At 44.4% G+C, this 27146-nt stretch overlaps 1 protein-coding gene across 1 annotated transcript in view; it reads left to right on the top strand.

The window, feature by feature from the left end:
- Positions 1-27146, top strand: part of LOC121545737 (plexin-A2-like) — a 294265-nt gene that overhangs the window by 12042 nt on the left and 255077 nt on the right. Inside the window, exon 2 of the mRNA XM_041856524.1 lies at positions 23882-25241. Within this exon, the coding sequence (XP_041712458.1) occupies positions 24018-25241 (1224 nt within the window). The 5' untranslated portion in view covers positions 23882-24017. The remainder of the gene's footprint in view (positions 1-23881; positions 25242-27146) is intronic.

Below are 27146 nucleotides of genomic sequence, written 5' to 3'. Positions count from 1 at the left end.
GTTCTTTTGCGCACACAATTATGCTACGTTTTCTCAAAGCTGACAATTAACAGCTTAGAGCTTCTGCCCCCCCACTCCTCCTCCTCCTCCTCCTCCCTCTCTTCCCCCTCCTTCTGCTTCCTCCCTCTGTTCTCTGTTGTTTGTTTGCGTGGGTGCAGGAGTGAGAACAAGTGAGTGAGAGCGGGTTAGGTCGAGGGATGCCAGTGGAAGCAGACGTGTCTGTGTAGCTGTAAGATGCTGTCAGATGTCAGCTAAACCGCTGTGTTGGTTCTCCTCTGTTAAATACACTGAGTGTACAAAACATTAAGGGAAACCTTCCTAATATTGAGTTGCACCCCCTTTTGCCCTCAGAACAGCCTCAATTCGTCGGGGCATGGACTCTACAAGGAGTCGAAACGTTCCACAGGGATTATGGCCCATGTTGACTCCAATTCTTCCCACAGTTGTGTCAAGTTGGCTTGATGTCCTTTGGGTGGTGGACCTTTCTTGATATACACGGGAAACTGTTGAGCGTGAAAAACCCATCAGCGTTGCAGTTCTTGACACTAATCGGTGTGCCTGGCACCTACTACCATACTCCGTTCAAAGGCACTTAAAGATTTTGTCTTACCCATTCACCCTCTGAATGGCACAGATATACAATCCATGTCTCAATTGTCTCAAGGCTTAAAAACCCTTCATCTACACTGATCGAAGTGACATCAAAAGGGATCATAGCTTCCACCTGGATTCACCTGGTTAGTCTATGTCATGGAAAAGCAGGTGTCCTTAATGTTTTGTGCACTTAGTGTAGAGACTTTGGTACTGCACAAGTTAAAGGGGAGGGGCCATCGGTTGGCCAGTGTGTCATTCACTGTGTGAATAGGTTTAAAGCACACACACGCACTCACACACCACACACACACAGGCCTGCCTCCTCACCACACAGCAAACCCCACGCCTTTCAATCCTGTGGCAGCCCGGCAGCCCGTCTCCACAACCGTTGAAGGGACTGATAAAGGATACAGTTTCTTTGTTTGCTCTTCTACCACGGTGGGCGACTGTATCTGCTGCCTGTTCCATCTACACAAAGGACTAGCAGCTTGAATGGCTCCAGTTGTGAAATACTCTAAATGCAGTCTGGCCTCAACGCCTGAGGTAGGTTTTACATGTAGCACTGCGTCAAGGTAAATAGACCTCTTTCTCTTTACACAGCCCTGACGCTGCCAGCCAAAGGTTGCTCTGAACCCAGGGACAGGAAGGATGGACAGGGTTGGCTTATTAGCTTGCAATCATGTGCTCTGTTCTTCAATATAATGTCCCCTTCTGTATTGCAACAGACTGAATAGAGGTATTTAGTGATGGTTGTGAGGGTGTTAGCAAGCTGGTGTGGTTGACACACCAATCTCCATTAACCTTCAGCAGCTTCCAGATGGGCTGTAACAGACTGGCAACAGGCAGCAGTGTTAGACACGAGGAAGTTAGATTACCCAGGGCTGGGTGGTAAACCGTAAAAAACTATACCGGTATTCATTCACGGACCGGTTTGGATTTGTACTTTACTTTCTATAACTATCAGTTCAGACCCTCGCTCCTACCCACCTACAGGTTACGGAAAATGTGCTCTTTTAGTATTTCTGCAGTAGGTTTCCTGAAGTAGAAAGCCTCCACTTTTCTGTCCGCAAAAACACTACAGTAAATACTACAGTATAATACAGTCTGCAAAAACACTACAGTAAATACTACAGTATAATACAGTCTGCAAAAACACTACAGTAAATACTACAGTATAATACAGTCTGCAAAAACACTACAGGAAATACTACAGTCTGCAAAAAACACTACATTCAATACTACAGTATACTACAATCTACAAAAATGATGGCAATCGTCAGTTTTTAACGGCAGTAAGAAACTGCTAACAGCGGAGAACTGTTAGCTAACCTTCTAGCACAACAAGTCAACAAATTCGGGAGGGCAAGCTTGCCAAATAGACCCCCACCGACTACCCCTATTGGCGAAAGTAAGAACTGCAATTGAAGCCAAAAAAGCATTTTTTTTTTATGAAATAGAGGCATACTAAGACAAAAGAAATGTGACACAGTGAGTGTGTACATGATAACAAAGTAGTGCAGGAAATGAAGAGATTTATGAAAATGGTTGAAGTGAATGCTGGAATTGAACAAATGTCTATGCAAATGCCCACATCAAAAAATACTACAGTTTACTATAGAATACTACAGTACTTACTATAGAACTCTATACTAAATGGTAGTATACTGTAGAATACTATAATACACACAGTAGTGTCCCTCGATCATGTGTAGTACTTACTATAGAATGTTATAGTATACTACAGTATTATCCGCAAAAGAAACACTGTAGTAAATTACTACAGTAATGTCCGCAAACACACTACAGTCTGCAAAAATACTACACTTTTTTTAACTTTAATGTGCATATACCACACCCATTCCCCTCCCCCATATCGTAATTTGTGCCACCCATAAGTGAGAAACCTACATGCAAGTATAGACCATATATTGTGTTCCCTACAGGTTATAGAAAGGAGAAGAAGCACTGCATCAGTTCAGACCCAAGTCCTACCTACCTACAGGTTATGGAAAATGTGCCCTTTTAGTGTGTTTGCAGTAGATTTCCTGAAGGAGAAAGCCTCCATTTCTATGTCCGCAAAAACACTACAGTAAATACTACAGTATATTACAATCTGCAAAACACTACATGAATTACTATAATACAGTTTTATTTTACTATACATAAACTATACATACTACAGTATACTACAGTATACTAAAGTTAACACTACAGTGAATACTACAGTAAAGTCTCCAAAAACACTACAGTGAATCCTATGTTTTCATGTGGGTGGCAACCATTGGTCGTGTATCAGAGTTTGAGGCTACAAAAGAGAATTTTGATTCCTTTGCAATGTTCTACAAATAGGACTACCTCACTGTCAGATTTGTCCTATTTTTTGGGGTTGAAGTTTGGTTGAACAATATAAAGCAATCAGAATGGAGAAAGCCCATTAAAACCACTTAGAATTCATTTGTTGCCATGCACTACCCATAAAGCATATTTAGAACTTTTATTATTTAGAAACATCAAATACCGTCATACTGTCAAAAATGAGAAAAATACCATGCTATAATATTTTGGCCATATTGCACAGCCCTAGATGACTATTAGCTACCATGACAAAACAGAAGCACAGTGGCCTCCTTCCAGCCTCAGTAGATGTCAACAGTAGCCATTCCACTTGCATGTGTAATGTATGAGGTGACACTGAAAATGGCTTGCCATTGAAGTACTTGGAGTAATGTGTGCCCATTGTGACTTTGAGAGGGGAGTCAGTGGCCAGCCCTACTTCCAAAGGGCTTTCAACGGGGCCTATGGAGTCAGTAGTCTGTTTATCCTACAGGACCTGACTAACTGTAGCACCAGGCCAGGCTGGGCTCAGAGAAGTTCTGTGTGAGCTAATTCAACCTCTCGATGACAGACAGCATCCGCAGCCTATGGAAAAACACGGCTGGTAGGAAACAGAGGGGGGACCAGAGCGGAGCAGGGCCGAGAGAGGTCTGGGATTGTTCCTCGTGACATTGAGTCAGACAGGAAGAGGAAGGAAGCTGTATGGGGTGCAGGGAGGGAGGGGTAATTATGTGATGTATTAGAAGTATCCTGGGAAGTCTTGACATGATGTGTCTAGTACCATTCTCACGGCACACTGGGACACGACAGGGCAGCCATTGGAGAGTGCCCTATAGTGGTGGCAGTAGGCTACTGGACAGAGACCGAGACGGACCTACTCAGTCCAGACCCTCTCCATTCAATAGACTTGTAGTCAGACTGAAGCACCTTACTACTATTTTTTTGTTTTGTTGGTATTTTACCCCTTTTTTCTCCCCAATTTCTTGGTATCCAATTGGTAGTTACAGTCTTGTCCCATCGCTGCATCTCCCGTACGGACACAGGAGAGGCGAAGGTCGAGAGTCGCGCGTCCTCTGAAACACAACCCAACCGAGCCACACTGCTTCTTAACCCGGAAGCCAGCCGCACCAATGTGCCGGAGGAAACACTGTACACCTGGCGACTGAGTCAGCGTGCCCGGCCCGCCACAGGAGTCGCTAGTGCGCGATGGGACAAGAACATCCCTGCCGGCCAAACCCTGCCCTACCCTGGATGTCAAATTTCGGTTGGACCTTGTGTGCAATTGACCAATAAAGTGATCTTAATCATATCCTCTGTCTACCACAGTGTCTTAGGCTACCGCCTGAGGTTTAAGCTACTAGTGCTCTCAGTTGGATGAGGAGGGGATGGTTTGCTTCATTTTACTGCTTCAGTATGCCCTCTGGCTTTGTGTGATTGTCTCAGAGAGGAAGACATTAAAGGATAAGTGACGAGTCGACCCACCAGTCACTCCTCTGTACCATCATCTCTACAGTATGTGTGGTCAGAGCCAGCAGAGAGAGTTAACATGAGGTAAAGCAGCAATGGATTGTATTGACTCCGCAGCCTCCCAGGAATTACTATGCCATTCACATGTTGCGCTGGATTTAACACAACTCTGCTCTGAATTTCAATGCCTCTCTTCTCCCTGAAGACTCGATTACAATGATGACATCATTTAATTATACAACGTTTCCCCACTAGGTGACCATAGCCAGAAATATAGCTCCCTAGAAAGAAAATGATTCTCCTTCTAGGAGTGGCTCCTTAATTGCACAAGGTTTATACACTGAGCCTTCAGTATATCTGGGGAGGATTCAAGGACCTATAGTGTGGCTCCTCTTGTCTAGCCTCTGAGACAGACCAAGATATACCTTGTCAGCCAGGGACCTTCTAGATGCCCCTGTCCTCCTCCACCACCCTCCAACTAGTTTAGGGAGGTTTGACTGGCTCAGCCTCACCAAAGGGAGAGAGCCCTGGCCCTGGCACAGAGTTCCAGCAGGTGTAATGACTAAAGGAAAGGAGGAGGAGGAGAGGAGGAAGAGGAGTGGGGGAACACAACAGGGTCTTGCAATAGCCTGCAGTGTTCAAGGCCCCTCAAAAATGTCTGAAATGGGAGTCCAATAGATTTACACACTGAGCGAATTCTCTCCCTGTGTCTCTGACTCTCTGCAGGACCAGAGGATCACCCCATCAGGGTCCTGTTCTATTTCCCACCGTTCATGTTTCACCTCAGGGGGGTGTAATAATGCCCAGACCCCTTCTCTCCTGCTCCTGAGCCTCAGTATTACGCTCAACCTTCAGAGCAAAATGAATAACGCAGCCAGGGCTTTGCTACTGTTCCGGCTACATGCTATTTTTCATTACTGGGCTCTTGTAGGTCACACTGACATTCCCCCACTGTATTCCTCACCACCATCTACCCCCCACTCTGCAGGTGGAACTGTAATATCCACCACCTTTCCCCACCTCCATTCGACTCAGGTGAAGGTGGCAACTGTAATATCACATGTGTAATGAATGTCTTCAGAGATATGCTGTGAATGTGGGAATTTCATGGCCCCATGATTGAGGTCACCATATTGCACAATTTAATACTACCGGTAATTGTAATTATTTTGTTAATTCTAATTGTAATTATTTTGCACTATGGCCTATTTATTGCCTTACCTCCATAACTTGCTACATTTGCACACACTGTATATATATTTTCTGTGGTTTTTTTTGACTTTATGTTTTGTTTTACCCCATATGTAACTCTGTGTTGTTGTTTTTATCGCACTGCTTTGCTTTATCTTGGCCAGGCCGCAGTTGTAAATGAGAACTTGTTCTCAACTGGCTTACCTGGTTAAATAAAGGTGAAATAAATACAAATAAAAAATTTCCAGACTAGTCATACATTATGAAGATTTTACTGAGATTTTTCGCTACACAGTGTGACTGTAAAAAATTCATAATGACACATATAATAACTGATCTGATTATTGTTATGATAAGCATATGGCAGTAGCAGAGTGACAGAGAGAGAGAGCTGCATCCTGTCCCAGGCCCAGCCAGCAACCCATTCAACCAGCCAGCCAGCCATCCATCCTGTGTGATGTTCACACGGAACAGGCCGGAACAGGAAGGCATGAATGTGCACTTCAGCACTCAGCCTTGGCCAATCCAGTCCAGTCCTGCCCCAACAGCAGTACAGAAGCATGGACCTCTGTCCTGAGGTCATTCACCCAGGTGAAGCTCCACTGACTGCCACAAGCAGGCTAGCTACTACTGCTAAGTGCAGGCTCCAGTCACTGTTCTGTTCTATTATTTATGGTCAAACCAAGTGGGACTGTATTTTTTGGAGTTGTATGTAACATTCCAGTGTGCCGTAAATTCCAGTGTTTTTTTTATAGGAATTCCTGTCATGGATAGATGACCACAATTGTAGATAGTTCACACTCCACATCATGTCGATTTGACCTACTTCAGTCTAAGTCCCACATTAAACGAACCCACTAATTTCCTTCATTTATTTATTTCCCAGTCAAGTTCCTTCTGGCTGCTCCCTCCCCTCTCCTCCCCTCTGCTCCCCTCCCCTCTGCTCCCTCCCCTCCCCTCCCCTCTGCTCCCCTCCCCTCTGCTCCCTCCCCTCCCCTCCCTCCCCTCCCCTCCCCTGACTCATTCCTGTGTGATATGAATAAGTTAATTCCCTATGATAAGACCTAAACATGGTTGGTCTGGGCTTCCCTCTTAAGCTAATTAAAACATGGCCGTGTCCAGTACAGTCCAGTACAGAGGAGAAGAGACGTGGCCGCTAGCTGGCCTGCACTGTGGTTTATAAACTAAAGCGCTTCAGCTGAAGGAGGGAATTCTGTGTGTGTGTTTCCCACTGCTCTGTCTCTAAGTCCTATGTGACTGATACAGACTCTTCCCTCCCGCCATGCGCTGTTATTACCTCTAAGGAACCAGCCACACACTAGATTCTGTTGTGCTTTATCACCTCTGATCAAATTACGGGGCTTTATTGTGTGTGTGCAGTCTCTCGCTGCGTGTGTGTGCGTCGGTCCGTGCGTGCGTATTTCTCTGTCTGTGTGCATGTGTGTGTAACAATGTGACAGAGAGGGTCAGTGCTCTCAGAGCTAGGTAGGTTGTTTCAGGTGCTGTGCCCTGGGTCTCAGACAGACAGGCTGTGGTAATGTAATGGCTCTGGCTGTGTCTCTGTAATAGCTCTGTAGATAGGCCGTAATGTGTCATCACAGTGGTCCAGCAGGAGAGAGTGGACTAAACACAGAGGAACTGTGTGGGAAGGAGAGAGGGACAGACAGAGAGCATTTCCCGATCAGACCCATAATACCTGCAACTTACATAACGTAATAACAAACGATTTAATCACTATTCACTATATTAGCTAACACAAACACATTGTTTTTTAAAAATAATTTAAAATCGTAATCTATCTTTTGAAAGTACACTCTGTTACATTGACGTGTTTCTACAGTTCTTACTTTGATAAGATATCATGATGACCCATATCGTATAGCCTAATAGTCATGGTCTTATTTTCCACCATGCAGTGTACTTCAAGGAGAGGAAAATATTACATCCACTGGAAGAAGAGGATTGTGAAGAAAACCTTGACACACTGGTCTTTGATAGATTACCAAAGCTCCACTATCATGTTCGTTGTTTGTCTTTGTAAAATACCATTACGTTCTATATTGAACATGTTGAACATACTGTGTGTGTGTGTGCACGTGTCTGTGTGTGTGTGTTTGTGTGTGTGTGTGTCTGTGTGTGTGTGTGTGCATGGTGACCTATGCAGTGTTGTAACCAGAGAGAGTGAGGATAGGAAATGTAATTAACAGACTAGCCATAACACACAGCATGGTGAGGAAGAGGGGAGAGGGTCACTGGGGTTAGTTGGCATAACGTCATGCATGGGCTTCCTCCTCTCTAAATCATGCTCAAAGAGATAGGAGTCTGGGGCTAGGTGACTAGTCTGGTCTGGGGCTGGGTGACTAGTCTGGTCTGGGGCTGAGGAAGCAGAGAGTGGTGCTACTGAGGGTCCTGGTCCAAGGCCCCAGGCCTATGTTTGTTGCTGAAGGCCTCTCCCAGACAGGCCAGGACAGGGGAGAGATGGATCAGCATGTTATAGGGCTGTAGGATATCCTGTATGTCTACAGAGGAACTTTGAGGAGCGTGGCTCACTGTAAACACAACATTAACCCTGCTGGGAGGGAGGCTCCCACAGAACACAGGCTATTGTACTTCTGCTGGGCTGAATCTGCTAGTCTATACAGGCCATGACTGGGTGAATGTGTCTGACACTCAGAAGAACTATGGCAAAGGAAAACAATGGTCATAGTCATTGTCATCGTTGACTTGCTAAAGGGCATATAGTCAGACATGATAGCTGTAATAAACACAGAATCCGGTGTATTTGTCCTGCAAAACAATCATCCTCTTTAATAGAATTCCCAGTACATGAATGAACCTGTTTGACACTGGCAGAATGTTCTTGTCTTTTAGCCTACCACAGTGTATAGCTTTGCTATGATGGTGATAGCCGGGCTGACGTGACGACAGTCCTGTCAGCTGTGTGTTCCAGGTCAGCTATGGCAGCCCAGGCAGGCAGAGGCAGCAATGATCGCTATCAGCCAGTCTCACTCCAATGTTAATTGGATTGGAAGTTAATTGATTAGTAGCATGGGGATAGAGAGAGACAGTGAGATAGAGGGGGAGAGCTGTGGCTGGCCAAGCTGGCATGGTTGGCTGGGGAGAGCTGTGAGAGTAGACCATGCTGCCTATGACTGCTGCAGAGGAGAGAGAGAATGCCCACGGCCACGGCTCCAAACAGGGGAGGGCGAGAGCTCAGCTTGTGTGTGGGTTACAACAGGAAACACTGGACTCCCAGGTTGTTTCCTTAGGGAAGACAGACAGAGCATGGTGCTGTACTGTATGTGCTGGCTCTCTGTACTGCAAGGACGAGGAGGAGTGTGTTTACTAGGGAATCTGGGCATCCTGCTGTGGTTCCAGTGGGTGGGTGTCAGTGTTGAGTGTATCCCTATGCTCAGAGCCAGTGTGATTACAGAGTAAGGCCCTACTATCACACACACACACATATTGGAAACAGTAGCATTAAGAATGGAAGGGATTACTTTGACTGGCGCTCTCGGTCATTTTCCCACACAGTTGCACTCTTATGTAAGCGTAATGGATTTTTGTGTTACTGTTTGGCGCCAGCTGACTGACTGAAATAGGCCTACCATTCAGTGCTGTCTGTTGGCTTCGTTATGTAAGGCATGAAATGAGAGTCTACCAGCTACCAACCAACTCTCTTGTTTTTCTCTCTTTTCCTTTCTCTCTTCCTCTTTCTCTCCCACTCAACCCACACACAGCTCCATGTGGTGGCTCTTAACAAGGATTTGGATGTGATTATTTGACAGAAGGTTGGGTTGAGCGTGCTGTTGTGTGATTGGCCAGCTGCAGAGCAGAGTGGAGCGGAACGGGGTCAGAGGTGTGTTCTCCAGAGCAGGGCTGTACTCAGAGAGAGAGGGAGAGAGAGAGGTGAGAGAGAGAGAGGTGAGAGAGAGAGAGAGAGAGAGAGAGAGAGAGAGAGAGAGAGAGAGAGAGAGAGAGAGAGAGAGAGAGAGAGAGAAGCATACACACCTACGCAGGTACGCAAGCACACACACTCACCAGGGAACCCCTGGACTTACACTGACCTGTGTCTGACTCTCTGACTCTGGCCATGTGCTCTCTCTCTATTGGCCCCCCACCTCACTACAGCTGATTCCCTCTGGTATTACTCAGCAATGAGTTAGTATTTATGAAATCTGATGTTAGCTAGACCCAACCCACTGAGACATTATTTCAAGTCTGGTCCACACAGGACCGGCAGGACACACAGTGCCTTGCTAAGCCAAGTCAAGCCAATTCCCCTTGCTCTGCCCCTAGCACCTGCTGCCTACTGCTACACACCAAGTTACTTTACTCGCTCTTTATAGGGATGGTTTTCAGCATGTCTCACACAGACCACATTATTTACTACCAAACCCATGCTTTAGGTCCTCGATTTAAATGGATTTCCTCCAGAAATGTAATAGGTAACTGTAAATTTGATGACAGTTATCAGGAAGTAATTTATTACAAATAACTACAAATGTGTAATCTTTAAATTATAACGCGGTTGCTCAGAAGCTGTTCCTATTAAAAAGCGGTGCATAATATTTAAAAAAAATCAAAATCAATATTCTAGTAAATGCATTCGTGCTTGTTAGACTTTTATTCACCTGACTTTCTAAACTACTGAATAAGAGACATTGGAGGATATCGGTCTATGGAGGATATACAGTATATTCCATCAAATATATATAGTATGTACTCATGCCTAGTGTGAAATTCATACCACTGCATCTTTCAACCCCTGCTTTCATTAGGCCCACAACACTGACTTTCAAAGCCCAGGGATTATACATCATAGGAGACATGCTACAGGAATGGTTAAGAGTTCCTCCGTTGATAAAACGTGTATGCTGTCATTCAAACAGCCTGATGTAATTCCTATCTCCTCCTCCTTTACTCTCCTCTTTCTATGTCTTCTCTTCTCTTTACAATTCAGATTTATAGAAACCTGAAGCACACAGGCTGACATACAGCTCTGATGACAAGACACCAGGGGTATGTCTGTCTGTCTGTCTGTCTGGGGAAATCCCATCTCGCTATGGATGCTTCAAACTGAATATGACTGGTACAAGTGGGTTATTGGTTTGTTTCATTGGGGGGATGGTGTATTTGTATGTGTGTTTGTATTGTGTGTGTATGTGTGTATGTGTGTGTGTGTGTGTGTTTTGAGGATGTGGTGCAGTTGGCGGGGTAACAAAAGACATTAGAATAACAATGATATTGTAATCTCTCTCCGAGGATGTCGTAGTAGGTTTGAGGCGTAATGTCAGTGAGCACTTATTCAAACAAAGCTTCAGTTGAGAGTGAAGCAGGCGGGGTGGTGGGGTGCCACTCTGAGTCTCGGCAGGGCGCGGGTTAAAGGGGAAGATTAGATGCACACGCCCTTGTTTGCATTCAAGGATAAAGCTTGTATGAATGCTGATGCTCGCTAAATCTTCTGTCGCGTTGACAAGGACATGACTTGTTCTGTGGAAGACGTCAAAGTGTGAGGGATTTAATAGACTTTGATATGATGCAGAGTAAAATCTATGTAATAACATCGCAGAGGCTGCTGTGGTTGGTTAGCGCTGTGACTGGCTTCAATAGACCCAGACAGTGACCTCAGCCTTAACACTAGAACCACCTGGCCTTTCAGCATATAAGTAAGTAGCCGCTAGAGAACGTTGCCGGGCGTCCCCTTTGGCATATGCATCAGATGCATATCAACAAGCAAGGTGCGCAAACAAATGCTTGATAAATAGTGCATAAACTATTGTAAATGATTATTTGCATGAAGAAAAATTCATGGGAATATATCAAATTATTATTCTTTTTTAGATAGAGTCAAGGATATGTTTTGTATAATTCTACAAAGTCCTAGAAAAGACGTAGGCATATAGCCTATTTTGGTTTCCCTTACAATAAAAACATTACAGTGTAATCCATTTGATCAGCTTTACTTGTAGATTCAATAGTAATAGTCCAGTTACAGCTTCTTTTGACAAAGTAGGAACGAAAAATATAATAATAATAATATAACCAGCCAGGGACGCAGGTGAAATTATTTGCTGTTTTCCTAAACAAAAGCACCAGTGCATGAATAATTGTAAAGGATTAATTGCATAAAGAAATATTTGTGGAAATATATTAATGACAAGATATAAAAACAGTCATTTGTTTAATGTATCAGACACTATTGTGCCCTTATACCCGTGCCTTTACACATGAATCAATCGCGTCTTCTCTTTATGCTTCGGGTCCACAGTCAGCACACAGCTTCGGGGCTTTGTGTGAGCAAGCCCCACAAACAAATTGGTTGCACTGCACACAGTTTTCATGGGTCTTGTTTCGTGGGCACCTGCCGACTTGACATTGTGTCTTGTTTTTCCTGAGTGGGAGCTGTGGTGCTTGGGGAAGAGGGAGAGCAGGACCTGCTGCCTTGGCGGCCTGCTTGGCGGCTGTAGCTTCTGTCTTGGCATTCAAGTGGTTCTAACGAAGCTCACATGCCAGATCCAGTGGGATGCATGGTGCTGAGGATGCAAACACTCTTATTTATTTTACATCTGTACACTGTGAGTGTTGCTTTACCACTCTCCATCACTGATGTGGAGTACAGCGCCGCTGGTATGTTGTTTTGTGCTGAAGGGGGCAGCTCCCGCCTTTGTTTGTTCACTGCTCCGAGCAGGCTAGTCTTCTTTGTAATCAACTTGTCTGCCAGGGAAATGTATGTGAAGAAGTTGTCCATGGTCATATTTCTGCCTTTGTCCATGGAAGGCTCCATGAGTCTCAGACAGTCGCTCACACCGCTGGCCTGGTTTCATCATTCCCCTGATATGGAAAGCCATTGAGCAAGTACAAAACTTAACTGAAGTCACATGCACTATTATCAGTTCCTATCTGGTTTCTATCGTCCATTCATCCATTGACGACAGAATAGCATATTGTAATTATACGTTTATTATGTTACTCGTTTTCGCTTAGTAGCCAGAGCAATGCTGCCATGCGAGTGGTCATGTGCTGAATGCATGGACAGCACGGATGTTCTTGGAAAAAGTAAAATTTGGAAAAAGAGCCGCACCTTCTGAGAGTTATTTGATAAAGAAACATAGAAACTGCAGAATTTGCTCTTTCAGATACTATATAGAAATCACAATGTTTTACCTGCATGTGACTCTGAAGGAGGATTTGATAAAGCGATGCTCCTTTCCCTGCATCTGTCAATTTGACAACTGATTGGCCTAATATTGTCACTCATCAGATTATTGTCAATGGAATCGTGTCTATAGACTAACTCTTATTATGTGTGAAATTCGTTTTTGGTATAGTTTAGGTGTAGTTTTGATGGGCCGGCTGTGCAGGCTGGTCAGGCTGACTGGCATCATTTGTTTCCCACTCATGAACTTGGATAAAGTCAAGGATATGTTTAGCATTACTTTAAAGGCCTACTGTTTTCGTTTACCTTCCAATAAATTCGATTAAAAATAGAGTTATAGTAAATAAAACAGTCCCATAACAGCTTTTTTTTTTACAAAGTAAAACGTAAAAGAGAATGGTGTCAACCTGCAAGCCATGCAGTCAAATTATTAACATGAGCACCAACACTGATAAATAGGCATAACACAAACTCATCATTACACATTACACTATTGTTTTTCTAAATGAGATCAACCTCTTCACCCTCATCATTCAGTTAGGCCTCATTTAAATTAGATTGTGAAGTAACTTGCACAATTATCGGCCATTCCATCCATTTGTCATTCATTCAGTGGGCCGGCATCGTTTGCTTTACTGGATAGAGTCAAGGATATGTTTTGCATTATTCTAAAGCCCTACTGCAACATGTAGCATGTTTTTGTTTCCCTTACAATACATTTGATTAGTAATAGAGTTATAGTAAATAAAACAGTCCCATAACAGCTTATTTTTACAAAGTAAAACGTAAAAAATAATGGTATTAACCCGCAAGGCATGCGGTCAAACTATTTGCTGCTGATAAATAGGCATAACACAAACTCATCATTACACTATTGTCTTTCTAAATTAAATCAATCTCTTCACCATCCTTAACATTCAGTTAGGCCTAATTTAAATTAAATTGTGAGGTAAGGTGCACAATTGTCACCCAATCATCCATTTGTCATTCATTCAGTGAGGAGAGAGAGACGCATTACGAATAGGTGTGAAAGAAACGGGTAAATAGGCTCTAAACACTTTTCTGGTTGTGATTAAACAATTCTGACAAATGAGCAGTGTAAATTACAAACATTTAGGAAAAGTAATGGAAGGAGCAGGACAGCTTTTTGGGGGGCAGGTTTTTTAAATTTACAAAATCAAACGTCAGTGGCCGTCGGCCTATGGCGGTTCTAGTGTTAAGGCACCTGCATGCTTTCCAGCCGAAACTGTTTGGAAAAGTTTGTGCATATATTATTGTGACGTTTTTGTTTGTTTTGGATTTAGGGTTTTTCGGCTGTTTGGGCACACAGCGTTTGTGATTGGTCAACAGTAGGGATTCTTCAATAAAGTCTTTGTTGTCATACAAGTTAGATGTCAAATTGCGCAACTAAGATCTCCTCCAAGTAATGGCAGATTCTTTGAGTTATCTTAGATTAATTCTGACAATTTTGAGGAAGTGTATAATGGCTACGGCATCTCAAAATGGACAAAATTGATTTTTCAAGCGAAGGTCTTTTAAGGGAGTATGCGAGCTCACTCGTTCGGCATGCTGACGCCTTTAGGGCACTACAGTAGGCCACTAGGCCATGAGCTAGTCACCAGAGCAGTGATATGTGTCACTAATAAAGATATTACCATGACGAAAAACTGGATGCAGAGTGCTCTGACTGAGTGCCCTTAGGGTGGCCCAGAGTGGATGTGTAATTATGGACAAGTGTAGAGTCATTTACTATGCTAAACTCCTAGTCCTTTTTCATTGGTAGCTCAGAGCATGTCTAATGATACATAACAACAACAGCACTCAATGAAATTACTGTCTGTCTGGAAATTATAGTCTATGTTGTGCCTGTAGTAACAGCTTAATAGCAGTGTGTTTACTTACATATTTCCTGCATGACCAACATAGTTTCTTGGCATATTTCAATTGACAGCTGGGCCGTTCCACCAATTAGGTGCCTTTTGAGTAGTGTAACTTTGTGAAAAAAACGTTATAAAAAAAAAACATTTTCCCATCTCAAGAAGTTAAGAAAAAAAATCACTATAGTAAGTGCCTATTAAGTGTCAAAAAAAGTAACAGAGTTGACTGTAACAGGGTTGACCGTAACAGGATTGACGACTTCATCTTAAATCAGCCATAAATCCCCTTGTGACAGGAAGCTTGTTGTGTACAACAGGGAGGGGCAATTGAATGCAAGCTTCACTAAAACATTTAAATTGTTAAAACATTTCTAGCCTATCTATGGGTAACAGGGTTGATGCGTTATGCTCAACCCGCTTAGTTTTCCACCACAAAAAAAACAAAACACAAAATGGCCAAAAAGAGTAGAACCAGCTTACCTGCTTTTACACTATGTTTAGACTAGTAGATGTTCAATATCTCTTTTTTTTTTTATATTTAAAAAGGAATAGCTTCACCATATTAAAACAATAGTTCAATTCACGTAACAGGGTTGACCTTAAAATGACAGGCTAATTTAAAACTTTAAAATGAATCACTAATAACATGAAATAAATATTAATCGTCAGAAATGACTTTGTCAAATCAACCCAATAACTATGGCTTTACAATGATCGTGAAAACTTGGAGAAAGTTTGGGGTTAAGTGTGTTAAAATCTCCCTAGAAGCCACAGAGGGTACACAGAGGGACATGTCAAAATTCAGCATTTTTATTAAAAAGGCATTCATATTAAACATCAGATTTATTTAATTGTCCATGTGGTCTATATTAAACGACACTTCATTTAATATAACTGGCTTTTAAAATGCAATATTTGTGCACAATATCTACTTTAAATATCAAAGGGATGCAAAAGGCATTCATTTCGTGGAACGACCCAGCTACAGACGTTAAGGAATAGGCCAAGCTGTTAGGTGAAGGAAATATCCAACCTAATCTCTCCATAACACCAGTAGCACAGGCAGGAAAACATAGGTCTTGTGGTTAGTGATTGTGTTATCCCTCGCCTCCTCCTTTCTTAATTTCCACTTTTCCTCTCCTCAACTGTGTTATTCCCCTGTGGTGGGCTGGATGGCTGGATATGATAGGTTTAGTGTTATTGGAAACAGACAGAGGGATTGGCACATAGACAGTTACTACCACTGCAGTCACATGCAGCTCCTGTAGCTATGAGAAATAATTACTTATACATTGAAGTACTGTCTTCAACTCCTCAACTCCTCTCTTTGTCTCTATATTGGCACCCTATTCCCTATGCAGTGCACAATAGACAGTAGGGAATAGGGTAGCATTTCAGACGTAACCAGTCAACGCTCCTATAAGGAGACAAAGGAACGTATAAATATAACTAGTCCAACTCCTCAACAAGAGACAAGACACAACAACAGACACCCTCTCATTATCTCCAGCAGCATGTCAGCGGAGAATTAAAGACTAATGGACTAACCTCTCCCGCTAACCACTTTTTTATAGTCTTCTCCTATACAGAAGACCTTCCTTCAGGGGAGATTAAACTTTCTATTTTTAATACCAACATGCAAATGGCCACTATCTCTGCTGCTGACGGTTCACTATCTTTAACCCAATCAGAAAAGTTTGTTCCAGGCACTTTATAAACCTCTTAATTATTCTAAATTATGTCTTCAAGTTATTTGTTTGTTGTTTTTTAAACCAAATTGGGCTCCTGTAGATTGTATCGTCTCACTTTTATTTAACCGTTTCAATTTCATGCATTATATTAATTATTCAGGGAATAACGGAATGAATCAGAGCCATGACATTCTGATGTGTCATTTCTTTCCCACAACAATGAATTGGATTTCATCCATAACTGGATTTAGGTCTATGTTCTTTTTCTCCTGGAATACAATGTCTGTAAATAGGAATTTAGGAGATCAAACAATTTTGACTGATTTTTTAAGGAGCTTAGTGTGAGGGAAGTCAAGAGGCACAAAGCAGAGGGAGGGGGGAGGGAGGGAGGAGGGAGGAGGGAGGGAGGAGCGGCTGCTCTCTTCCAGCAGGTTGACTGGGGTTCAGAGCTATAGGCCTGCTCGGCTCACTGAAAATATTCCACTACTGCTCTGTCTCTACAGCGTGTGCCAAGGCCACAGCACTGACCAGAGCAGTCAGGTCCTGTTTTGTCATTGTCCTAGCTTCTCCTCCCCTCCCCACGTCTTCCAGTGTGGCAAGCCCTTCACTTCTATAGATTAGCCTAGCTGCTACAATGTAGCCCCCTGTGCCCGCTGTTGGCCTGGCACTGCCCCTGAAGCTCGCCCAGTGGCAACCAACTGGGGGCACCACCAGTGTTCGGGTACAGGGACCAGGCAGGACAGAGACTCCCTATTCCCTATATAGTGCGCTAGCGGCTCACTGTAGTGAACTATAGTGCGCTAGCAGCTCTGGCCAAAAGTAGAGACTTGACAGAGAGAGCTGACAGAGTGCAGCTGCCCATTAGGTTAGCAAGGCACAGAGGCAGCAGCATGGGTGAGCTGAGCATGCCAACGTGCCAACTGTTTCATTATGAATGGGAAGCTTAAGAAAGAAAAACACATTGTTCATTTCGAAACCGTGATCACAGTTTCCAGTTCACAATGGTATGTTGATGTTGTCTTCCTGTTTTTTTTGCTGGACTTCAGTAGTTAAGTGAAGTCAGTAGTTAACTTCTTAGCTTCACATCACATGCCTGGCCAATACTTTTTCTGCCTGGAGACTAGTTGACTGGATGTTATCTGTTGGTTATTATCTGTTTGGCACTAGTCAGAACATGTAGAGCAGGGTTCCCCAACTGGTGGCCCGTGGGTGATTTTATTTGGCCCCCCACGTTTTCTGAGGCAAAAAAAAGTATGCGTTTATTTTTATTTTATTTTTCTTGTTAGTCATAAAATACATACAGTGAGGGAAAAAAGTATTTGATCCCGTGCTGATTTTGTACGTTTGCCCACTGACAAAGAAATGATCAGTCTATAATTTTAATGGTAGGTTTATTTGAACAGTGAGAGACAGAATAACACAAAAAAAATCCAGAAAAACGCATGTCAAAAATGTTATAAATTGATTTGCATTTTAATGAGGGAAATAAGTATTTGACCCCCTCTCAATCAGAAAGATTTCTGGCTCCCAGATGTCTTTTATACAGGTAACGAGCTGAGATTAGGAGCAGACTCTTAAAGGGAGTGCTCCTAATCTCAGCTTGTTACCTGTATAAAAGACACCTGTCCACAGAAGCAATCAATCAATCAGATTCCAAACTCTCCACCATGGCCAAGACCAAAGGGCTCTCCAAGGATGTCAGGGACAACACAAGGCTGGAATGGGCTACAAGACCATCGCCAAGCAGCTTGGTGAGAAGGTGACAACAGTTGGTGCGATTATTCGCAAATGGAAGAAACACAAAAGAACTGTCAATCTCCCTCGGCCTGGGGCTCCATGCAAGATCTCACCTCGTGGAGTTGCAATGATCATGAGAACGGTGAGGAATCAGCCCAGAACTAAACGGGAGGATCTTGTCAATGATCTCAAGGCAGCTGGGACCATAGCCACCAAGAAAACAATTGGAAACACACTACGCCGTGAAGGACTGAAATCCTGCAGTGCCCGCAAGGTCCCTCCTGCTCAAGAAAGCATATATACATGCCCGTCTGAAGTTTGTCAATGAACATCTGAATGATTCAGAGGAGAACTGGGTGAAAGTGTTGTGGTCAGATGAGACCAAAATGGAGCTCTTTGGCATCAACTCAACTCGCTGTGTTTGGAGGAGGAGGAATGCTGCCTATGACCCCAAGAACACCATCCCCACCGTCAAACATGGAGGTGGAAACATTATGCTTTGGGGGTGTTTTTCTGCTAAGGGGACAGGACAACTTCACGTCATCAAAGGGACAATGGACAGGGCCATGTACAGTCAAATCTTGGGTGAGAACCTCCTTCCCTCAGCCAGGGCATTGAAAATGGGTCGTGGATGGGTATTCCAGTATGACAATGACCCAAAATACACGGCCAAGGCAACAAAGGAGTGGCTCAAGAAGAAGCACATTAAGGTCCTGGAGTGGCCTAGCCAGCCTCCAGACCTTAATCCCATAGAAAATCTGTGGAGGGAGCTGAAGGTTCGAGTTGCCAAATGTCAGGCTCGAAACCTTAATGACTTGGAGAAGATCTGCAAAATCCCTCCTGAGATGTGTGCAAACCTGGTGGCCAACTACAAGAAACGTCTGACCTCTGTGATTGCCAACAAGCGTTTTGCCACCAAATACTAAGTCATGTTTTGCAGAGTGGTCAAATACTTATTTCCCTCATTAAAATGCAAATCAATTTATAACATTTTTGACATGCGTTTTTCTGGATTTTTTTGTTGTTATTCTGTCTCTCACTGTTCAAATAAACCTACCATTAAAATGATAGACTGATCATTTCTTTGTCAGTGGGCAAACGTACAAAATCAGCAGGGGATCAAATACTTTTTTTTCCCTCACTGTAAAAGCCTGTAAAAACACCAGCAAATCCGCTCCAAGTGATATGAATTTTGGAAATCTGTTCCAAAGTATTCCCACGCATAATAGAGAGATATACAGCATGTGATCGTATACAAACGTAAGCAAGGTTTGAAATCATTCTATTTTAGTTAAATATTATATCCGTTTGGGCTTCTTGCGGGCAATTTTCAGTTGACAAATTATTTGAAATAATGTTCCAGCCCCCTGACCATCCGCTCAAGAAAAAATCGGCCCGCGGCTGAATCTAGTTGATGATCCCTGATGTAGAGTAACATTAGGCCTGTACAGTAGCTGTGTTTTTCAACACACAACAGTGGTGGTCAGTGGAAAACCTGTGCCTACATACTGACTAATGATGAGCTGGTAGATTAAATGGCAAGATTGATAAACATAGGACAGATTAATTAATCCAGGAGTACATTTAGCGCATTGAGCAATCTGAGGCTTTTTGTAAGCTTGTCTGTGGGATTATGTAATTCCCACGGTAGCTGACATTTGTCTTCACGCCAATACATCTTTGTGCATCGCAGTTGTAATGTGTCAACAAATCAAAGCTGACCCACAAACAAGGCTTGTTTAGAAAACAGATGGCTCAATGTGTCAGTGAGTAGACAAAGATAGCCCTGCATTGGGTGGAGTTGTTGTTTAGCTGGTAGTCTCTCGTGACAGACAAATTGAGTAGCTGGCCAGCTGCACGCCGCCAGCACGCAAGAGTTGGGTCTGGGTTCGGAGATTAGGCCTATGTGACACACTGGTAGCGTTGGAGGTGAATTGAATGAGGTGTTTGTACTGTACAATGCTATTTCTACCGTTCAATATAGCTCATAAGCAAATCAAGCCTGGACAAGAATGTCTCTGTTGTAGCCTACAAATGCCCACAAATGCAACCACAGACTCAGTCAGGCGTATCACTCATGATGCTCCATCTCTTCTCTAGGTCTAGGCTATTAGGTGACTGGCTCGTGAATCACCAACACTAGCTCTTACATGTTAATTGCTTCACTAGTACCCGCTAATCTGCAGCGAGGAGGAGAAAAAAGACAACTTGGCTTCAAACAAGAATGCTACTAACAAGCGAAGGCAATCCTGCTATTCAAATCCCCTGCTTGGCAGCATAATGAATCCCTACCCGTCAGGAGCAGCAAAACGGAGGGGAAAACAACATAAACAAGCTCCATTGGTTGGTACAGCTTATCTTCCTGGTAGTCATATTAACAGCTGACCTTTGAGAAGTCATTTATGGACACCATTAATGAGTTCAGTCTCTTCTGCTTCTGCTTCTGCTTCTTCTGCTTCTTCTTCTGCTTCTGCTTCTGCTTCTTCTGCTTCTTCTTCTGCGTCTTCTTCTGCGTCTTCTTCTGCTTCTGCTTCTTCTGCTTCTTCTTCTTCTTCTTCTGCTTCTGCTTCTGCTTCAGTGCAGCTGCCGCCAGCTCACCCACCACAACATGAAAAGGGAAGAATGAAACGCATATTCTTCCCAAGCCTTAGGGAAGGAGGAGATACAGAGGGAGAGGAGGAAGGAAGGGAGAGATGGATGGGTAATAATATATATACCACAGGGGAGGGGGGTGGGGGTTAGGGAGGTGGAGGAGGGTTAGGGAGGTGGAGGGGTAAGGGAGGGGGGGTTAAAGAGGTGGAGGGGGGTTAGGGAGGTGTAGGGGGTTAGGGAGGTGGGGGTTGGGTTAGGGAGGTGGGGGTTAGGGAGGTGTAGGGGGTTAGGGGAGGTGGGGGTGGGGTTAGGGAGGTGTAGGGGGGTTAGGGAGGTGGAGGGGGGGTTAGGGTAGTGGGGGTGGGGTTAGGGAAGTGGTGGGGTGGTGCTGCCTGCCTGCCTGCGTTCTAAAGCCTTAAAGGGCAAAATGCTGAGGTGCTTGAGAAGGAAAGAACTGCTGCCTCAGCAGGAGCCTGATTACACCTCCAGAGGGATACGCTCTGTGCTGCATCCCAAATGGCACCCTATTCCCTATTCCCATTAGGCTCTGGTTCAGAAGTAGTACACTATATAAGGAACACTTTGCCATTTGGGATGCACCCCTCCTCTGTTCTACTCTGCTCTCTGCTCTGCCTGTCACCTCCATAGTACAATGCACACACTCAAACAAAGGAAGCAGCATGGCGGATGCAGCCATGGTTCAGTCAGGGTGGGAGGGTAAGGCAGGAGGGGGGCTTGACCCTGGTTTATAGCCTAGCCTAGCTTTTTTATGGGACACCTCAGAGCAGCCCACCCACCTCCCATACCTCAGCCCAGCCCACCCCAGCACACGCCAGGCTAGGCCAGGCCCCAGTGGCCCCTAGGAACTCACTGTTTATGGGCTGAGGGATCAATACAGTCCTCAGGAGTGTATATTAAAGGCTGGACTGGCTAAGTAGCCTATCGGTTGATCACCGATGGAGGCTGGAGGGAGGGACCCAGGATGACAGTTACCAGGTTTTGACAGCAATGGGCTGGGGGGAGGGAGGAGTGTGTGTAAGTGGAGAGGGACTGTAAATCTATAAAATCTATATGCTGTATATCATCAGACCCACCTGGAACACTGTAGATAGCCTCTATATCCTGCCCCATCCAGACATATGCAAATTACTAAATCAAAGAACCAGCTGATTAGTCCAGCCACATCTCTCTATTCTCACCCTTGGCTTGATTCTCTCTGCTGCCCTCCCCTCTCTCCCGCTCTCCCTCACTGGCTGCTGAGAAATGCAAATGTGGAGTGTAACGAACGATGTAGGTTTGTGTCCGACACGTTTCACCCCCCTGGCGTCCCCACCGACACACACATGGTCCCCAGCTACCTCGTCCAGCAAGCCACTAATTACCCTTGTTGTAGCGCTACGCCTGATCATCCTTGATTTCACAATGCGCTGCTTCCATCGCTGCCATTGTCTCCACTTGTTAGCCCCTCACTGCATGGTGTTGTTTGGTCCTGATGGAATAATACTGATAAAGGGAGAGAAAACACAGCATTGTATTGGATGCACTATTAAAACGAGGGAGAGATAACGAGGGAGGGGGTGGAGAAAGGCAGAGAGGGGGGAGGGAGGGATGTGAGAGAGGGAAGGAGAGAAGTAGGGAGGGAAGGATGGAAGAAGTGGGGAGATAAAACAGACAGAGGAGGGGTGCAAGCAGAGGATCTGTCTCCCAATTTGTTCTCACTTTGTTCCAGTAGTAAGAGCCAGACCTCCCCTCTACTGTGGACCAGATAATTAACTCCTGGGGATAAACTGTGAAGAGGGGCTCTCTCTCTCTCTCTCTCTCTCTCTCTCTCTCTCTCTCTCTCTCTCTCTCTCTCTCTCTCTCTCTCTCTCTCTCTCTCTCTCTCTCTCTCTCTCTCTCTCTCTCTCCTGTCTCTCCCTTTCTCTACCCATCTCTCTCTCTCTCTCTCTCTCTCTCTCTCTCTCTCTCTCTCTCTCTCGCTCTCTCTCTCTCTCTCCTGTCTCTCCCTTTCTCTACCCATCTCACTCACTCTCTTTATATCTCTCCCCCTTTCTCTCTCACTTTCTCTCCCCATCTCTCTCTCTCTCTCTCTCTCTCTCTCTCTCTCTCTCTCTCTCTCTCTCTCTCTCTCTCTCTCTCCTTGCCCCCCCCTTTCTCTACCCATCTCTCACTCACTCTCTTTATATCTCTCCCCCTTTCTCTCTCACTTTCTCTCCCCATCTCTCTCTCTCTCTCTCTCTCTCTCTCTCTCTCTCTCTCTCTCTCTCTCTCTCTCTCTCTCTCTCTCTCTCTCTCTCTCTCTCTCTCTCTCTCTCTCTCTCTCTCTCTCTCTCTTGATTTATAACATGGTGGTGGGGATGAAATCTATGCAGCCAGTCTGCAAAGCATTGTTACATAAATTGCAAACTTTCCTTGATGTATGTTTTCACAGTTAGATTGGAAATTAGTAGCATGGATAGAGGAGTCATATGGGAGGAGGGGGTAGAACCGAAATGAGATGGCAATGCTAATGCTTCCTTCCCAGAAATAGATTTAGGGTAATATGAGCCCAATATATGTATTTATCATTCCTTTGGTTTTTAGCTGTGCTGTATCCTCGTAAGTCTTTCTCTAGCTGGAATACTTAAGACCGTAAAACCTCGGTTTAAATGTCAAGATTTTTTTTGCCTCTTCCTTTTATTATTTGACCCATGGCATCTGTTCATTATAGCATTAAATAAGTGGCTCCGTGGTTTATAGAGCTCTAGCCTGAAGTGTGCTTCTCTGATGTGTGGATGACACTAAGTAGTATGACTCATTTCAGCGCATGGTGAAGCTTGATCTGTGAAATGTGGCGCCCTGGGCAGTCCATTGTTTTGTGCTGTTCTTAGAAACCCACTGTCTCAGTGTTTGAGGCCTGATGAGGCAGCTAGGCAGCAGGACTCAAGTCATGCTAATTTCCGTTAGCCATAACCTGCTCACTTTCCTTCATTGTCCTATCAGACCTATCCTGTCCAGCAACTCCTCTGGAATGTGGCGATAAAGGTTTTCTGCCAATGTCTTCTGTCAGCATTCATTCTACTGTTCCCTAACTCATCGCCTTGGCCAGGGTGAACTCCTGACCTTCTAAAGCAGCAGGAGGAACCGAATGAAATGCCTTTTCCGTCAGTTTTTATCTGCTTCCCCTTTGACTGTGAGTGTGAGTCACAATGTGCTAACTTTCGTTTATTCACCCACCTCTCTCTCTTTCTCTCTTTCAGAAACATGTGAAGACCCTGGTGAAGATAAAAGCGTGAACCTTTGAGAACACAAAGAGGAAGGTAGCCTCCCTCCCACTCCTCCTCCATCCTACCCCTGTTCAGTCTGCTGTTGCCTTGTTGCAGAGCCCCTAGAGGTATGGAGGGCCGGCGGTCGCGGCGGGTCACACAATACAGCGGCAGGACATTCCCAGCGGGCCCTAGAGGGGGCGCTGTGCTGGCCATGCTGGGCTGCTGGGTGTTAGCTGTCGCTGCCACCGTGTGCCAAGGCCAGACCACCTTCACCAGCTTCCACCCAGAGCGCCGGGAGTGGGCCTTCAACCATCTGACGGTCCACCAGACAACGGGGGCGCTCTACATCGGAGCAGTCAACCGTGTCTACAAGCTATCAGGCAACCTGACCCTGATGGTGTCCCACGACACAGGCCCCGAGGATGATAACAAGGCCTGCTACCCACCCCTCATCGTCCAGCCCTGCTCTGAACCCCTGACCTCCACTAACAACGTCAACAAGCTGCTCCTCATAGACTACAGCCAGAACCGCCTGTTGGCCTGCGGTAGCCTCTACCAGGGAGTCTGTAAACTCCTTCGTCTGGACGACCTGTTTATCCTAGTGGAGCCATCCCATAAGAAAGAGCACTACCTCTCCAGCGTCAACCAGACAGGCACCATGTACGGGGTCATCGTGCCCTCCCATGGCCAGGACGGGACTCTCTTCATCGGGACGGCAGTAGACGGCAAGCAGGACTACTTCCCTACCATTTCTAGCCGTAAGCTGCCACGCGACCCAGAGTCCTCAGCCATGCTAGACTACGAGCTCCACACTGACTTCGTTTCATCTCTGATAAAGATCCCGTCAGACACGCTGGCGCTGGTGTACCACTTCGACATCTACTATGTGTACGGCTTCGCCAGCGGATCCTTCGTCTATTTCCTGACCGTCCAGCCCGAGACACCGGAGAACAGCATGTCATCAGGTGGATCCTCCAACGATCTATTCTACACCTCGCGCATCGTACGCCTCTGCAAGGACGACCACAAGTTCCACTCGTACGTCTCCTTACCCGTGGGCTGCGTGAGGAACGGCGTGGAGTACCGTCTCCTGCAGGCCGCCTACCTAGCCAAGCCGGGCCGCGTGCTGGCCGCCTCGCTGAACATCAGTGCTACGGACGACGTGCTCTTCACCGTGTTCTCCAAGGGCCAGAAGCAGTACCACCAGCCGCCAGATGACTCGGCGCTCTGCGTGTTCACCATCAAGGACATCAACGCCCGCATCAAGGAGCGCCTGCAGTCCTGCTACCAGGGAGAGGGCAACCTGGAGCTCAACTGGCTTCTGGGGAAAGACGTGCAGTGCACTAAAGCGGTGAGTTACAGAGGAGACGCACGCAAGGATGCATGCATGCACACACACACACACACACACACTGCTGGGGAAGCACATGCAGTGCACCAAGACGGTGAGTTGAATAAGACCCTTTCAGAGGTTACAGAATTACAGAGAAACGCATACTGTAAATAGTGCATGGTTCAAACACATACTGTAAATAGTGCATAGTTCAAACACATACTGTAAATAGTGCATAGTTCAAACACACATACTGTAAATAGTGCATAGTTCAAACACATACTGTAAATAGTGCATAGTTCAAACATACTGTAAATAGTGCATAGTTCAAACACACATACTGTAAATAGTGCATAGTTCAAACACATACTGTAAATAGTGCATAGTTCAAACACATACTGTAAATAGTGCATAGTTCAAACTCACATACTGTAAGTAGTGCATAGTTCAAACACATACTGTAAATAGTGCATAGTTCAAACACATACTGTAAATAGTGCATAGTTCAAACACATACTGTAAATAGTGCATAGTTCAAATACATACTGTAAATAGTGCATAGTTCAAACACATACTGTAAATAGTGCATAGTTCAAACACATACTGTAAATAGTGCATAGTTCAAACACACATTCTGTAAATAGTGCATAGTTCAAACTAACATACTGTAAATAGTGCATAGTTCAAACTAACATACTGTAAATAGTGCATAGTTCAAACACATACTGTAAATAGTGCATAGTTCAAACACATACTGTAAATAGTGCATAGTTCAAACACACATACTGTAAATAGTGCATAGTTCAAACACACATACTGTAAATAGTGCATAGTTCAAACACATACTGTAAATAGTGCATAGTTCAAACACATACTGTAAATAGTGCATAGTTCAAACATACTGTAAATAGTGCATAGTTCAAACACATACTGTAAATAGTGCATAGTTCAAACACATACTGTAAATAGTGCATAGTTCAAAACACATACTGTAAATAGTGCATAGTTCAAACACACATACTGTAAATAGTGCATAGTTCAAACACATACTGTAAATAGTGCATAGTTCAAAACACATACTGTAAATAGTGCATAGTTCAAACACACATACTGTAAATAGTGCATAGTTCAAACACACATACTGTAAATAGTGCATAGTTCAAACACATACTGTAAATAGTGCATAGTTCAAACACATACTGTAAATAGTGCATAGTTCAAACACATACTGTAAATAGTGCATAGTTCAAACACATACTGTAAATAGTGCATAGTTCAAACACATACTGTAAATAGTGCATAGTTCAAACACATACTGTAAATAGTGCATAGTTCAAAACACATACTGTAAATAGTGCATAGTTCAAACACACATACAGTAAATAGTGCATAGTTCAAACTCACATACTGTAAGTAGTGCATAGTTCAAACACATACTGTAAATAGTGCAAAGTTCAAGCACATACTGTAAATAGTGCATATTTCTCTCTCTGTAATCATACAATGTCCATTTTGGCTCAGTAGAGTCATGGTATGTTACCATTTCTACAGAGAACAATGTACAATAGTGCTAGACTCATCTTACACAGTGCAAGTCCAAGGCTATTGTAGATATTAATACAGTGAAACCAAACCAGACATCATTATTCAGCCTCTGTTTCCATTCACACCTCAACTTTCACTTACCAAGAAGCAGACAGCTCCCTTCCACTGGGAGTTCTCATCAGCCTCAGTTCAATGTAGAAAGCCAGCAGAATAATTCATTTACATTTTACACTGACTGTAGTCTACTGAGGTTACCGCTGGTAATAGCTTACAGAGCCATTCCTCAGCTAAACTCAGCTCTAATAGCATGTGTACCAGTCTGTTTGTGCTAACATTCCACTCCTTGCCACTCCATATTTGGCATATTACACGGAGTAC

This window comes from Coregonus clupeaformis, chromosome 30 (genome assembly GCF_020615455.1).
Source record: "Coregonus clupeaformis isolate EN_2021a chromosome 30, ASM2061545v1, whole genome shotgun sequence".
NCBI classification, from domain to species: Eukaryota; Metazoa; Chordata; class Actinopteri; order Salmoniformes; family Salmonidae; genus Coregonus; species Coregonus clupeaformis.
This window is presented reverse-complemented; position numbering and strand designations above follow the sequence as displayed.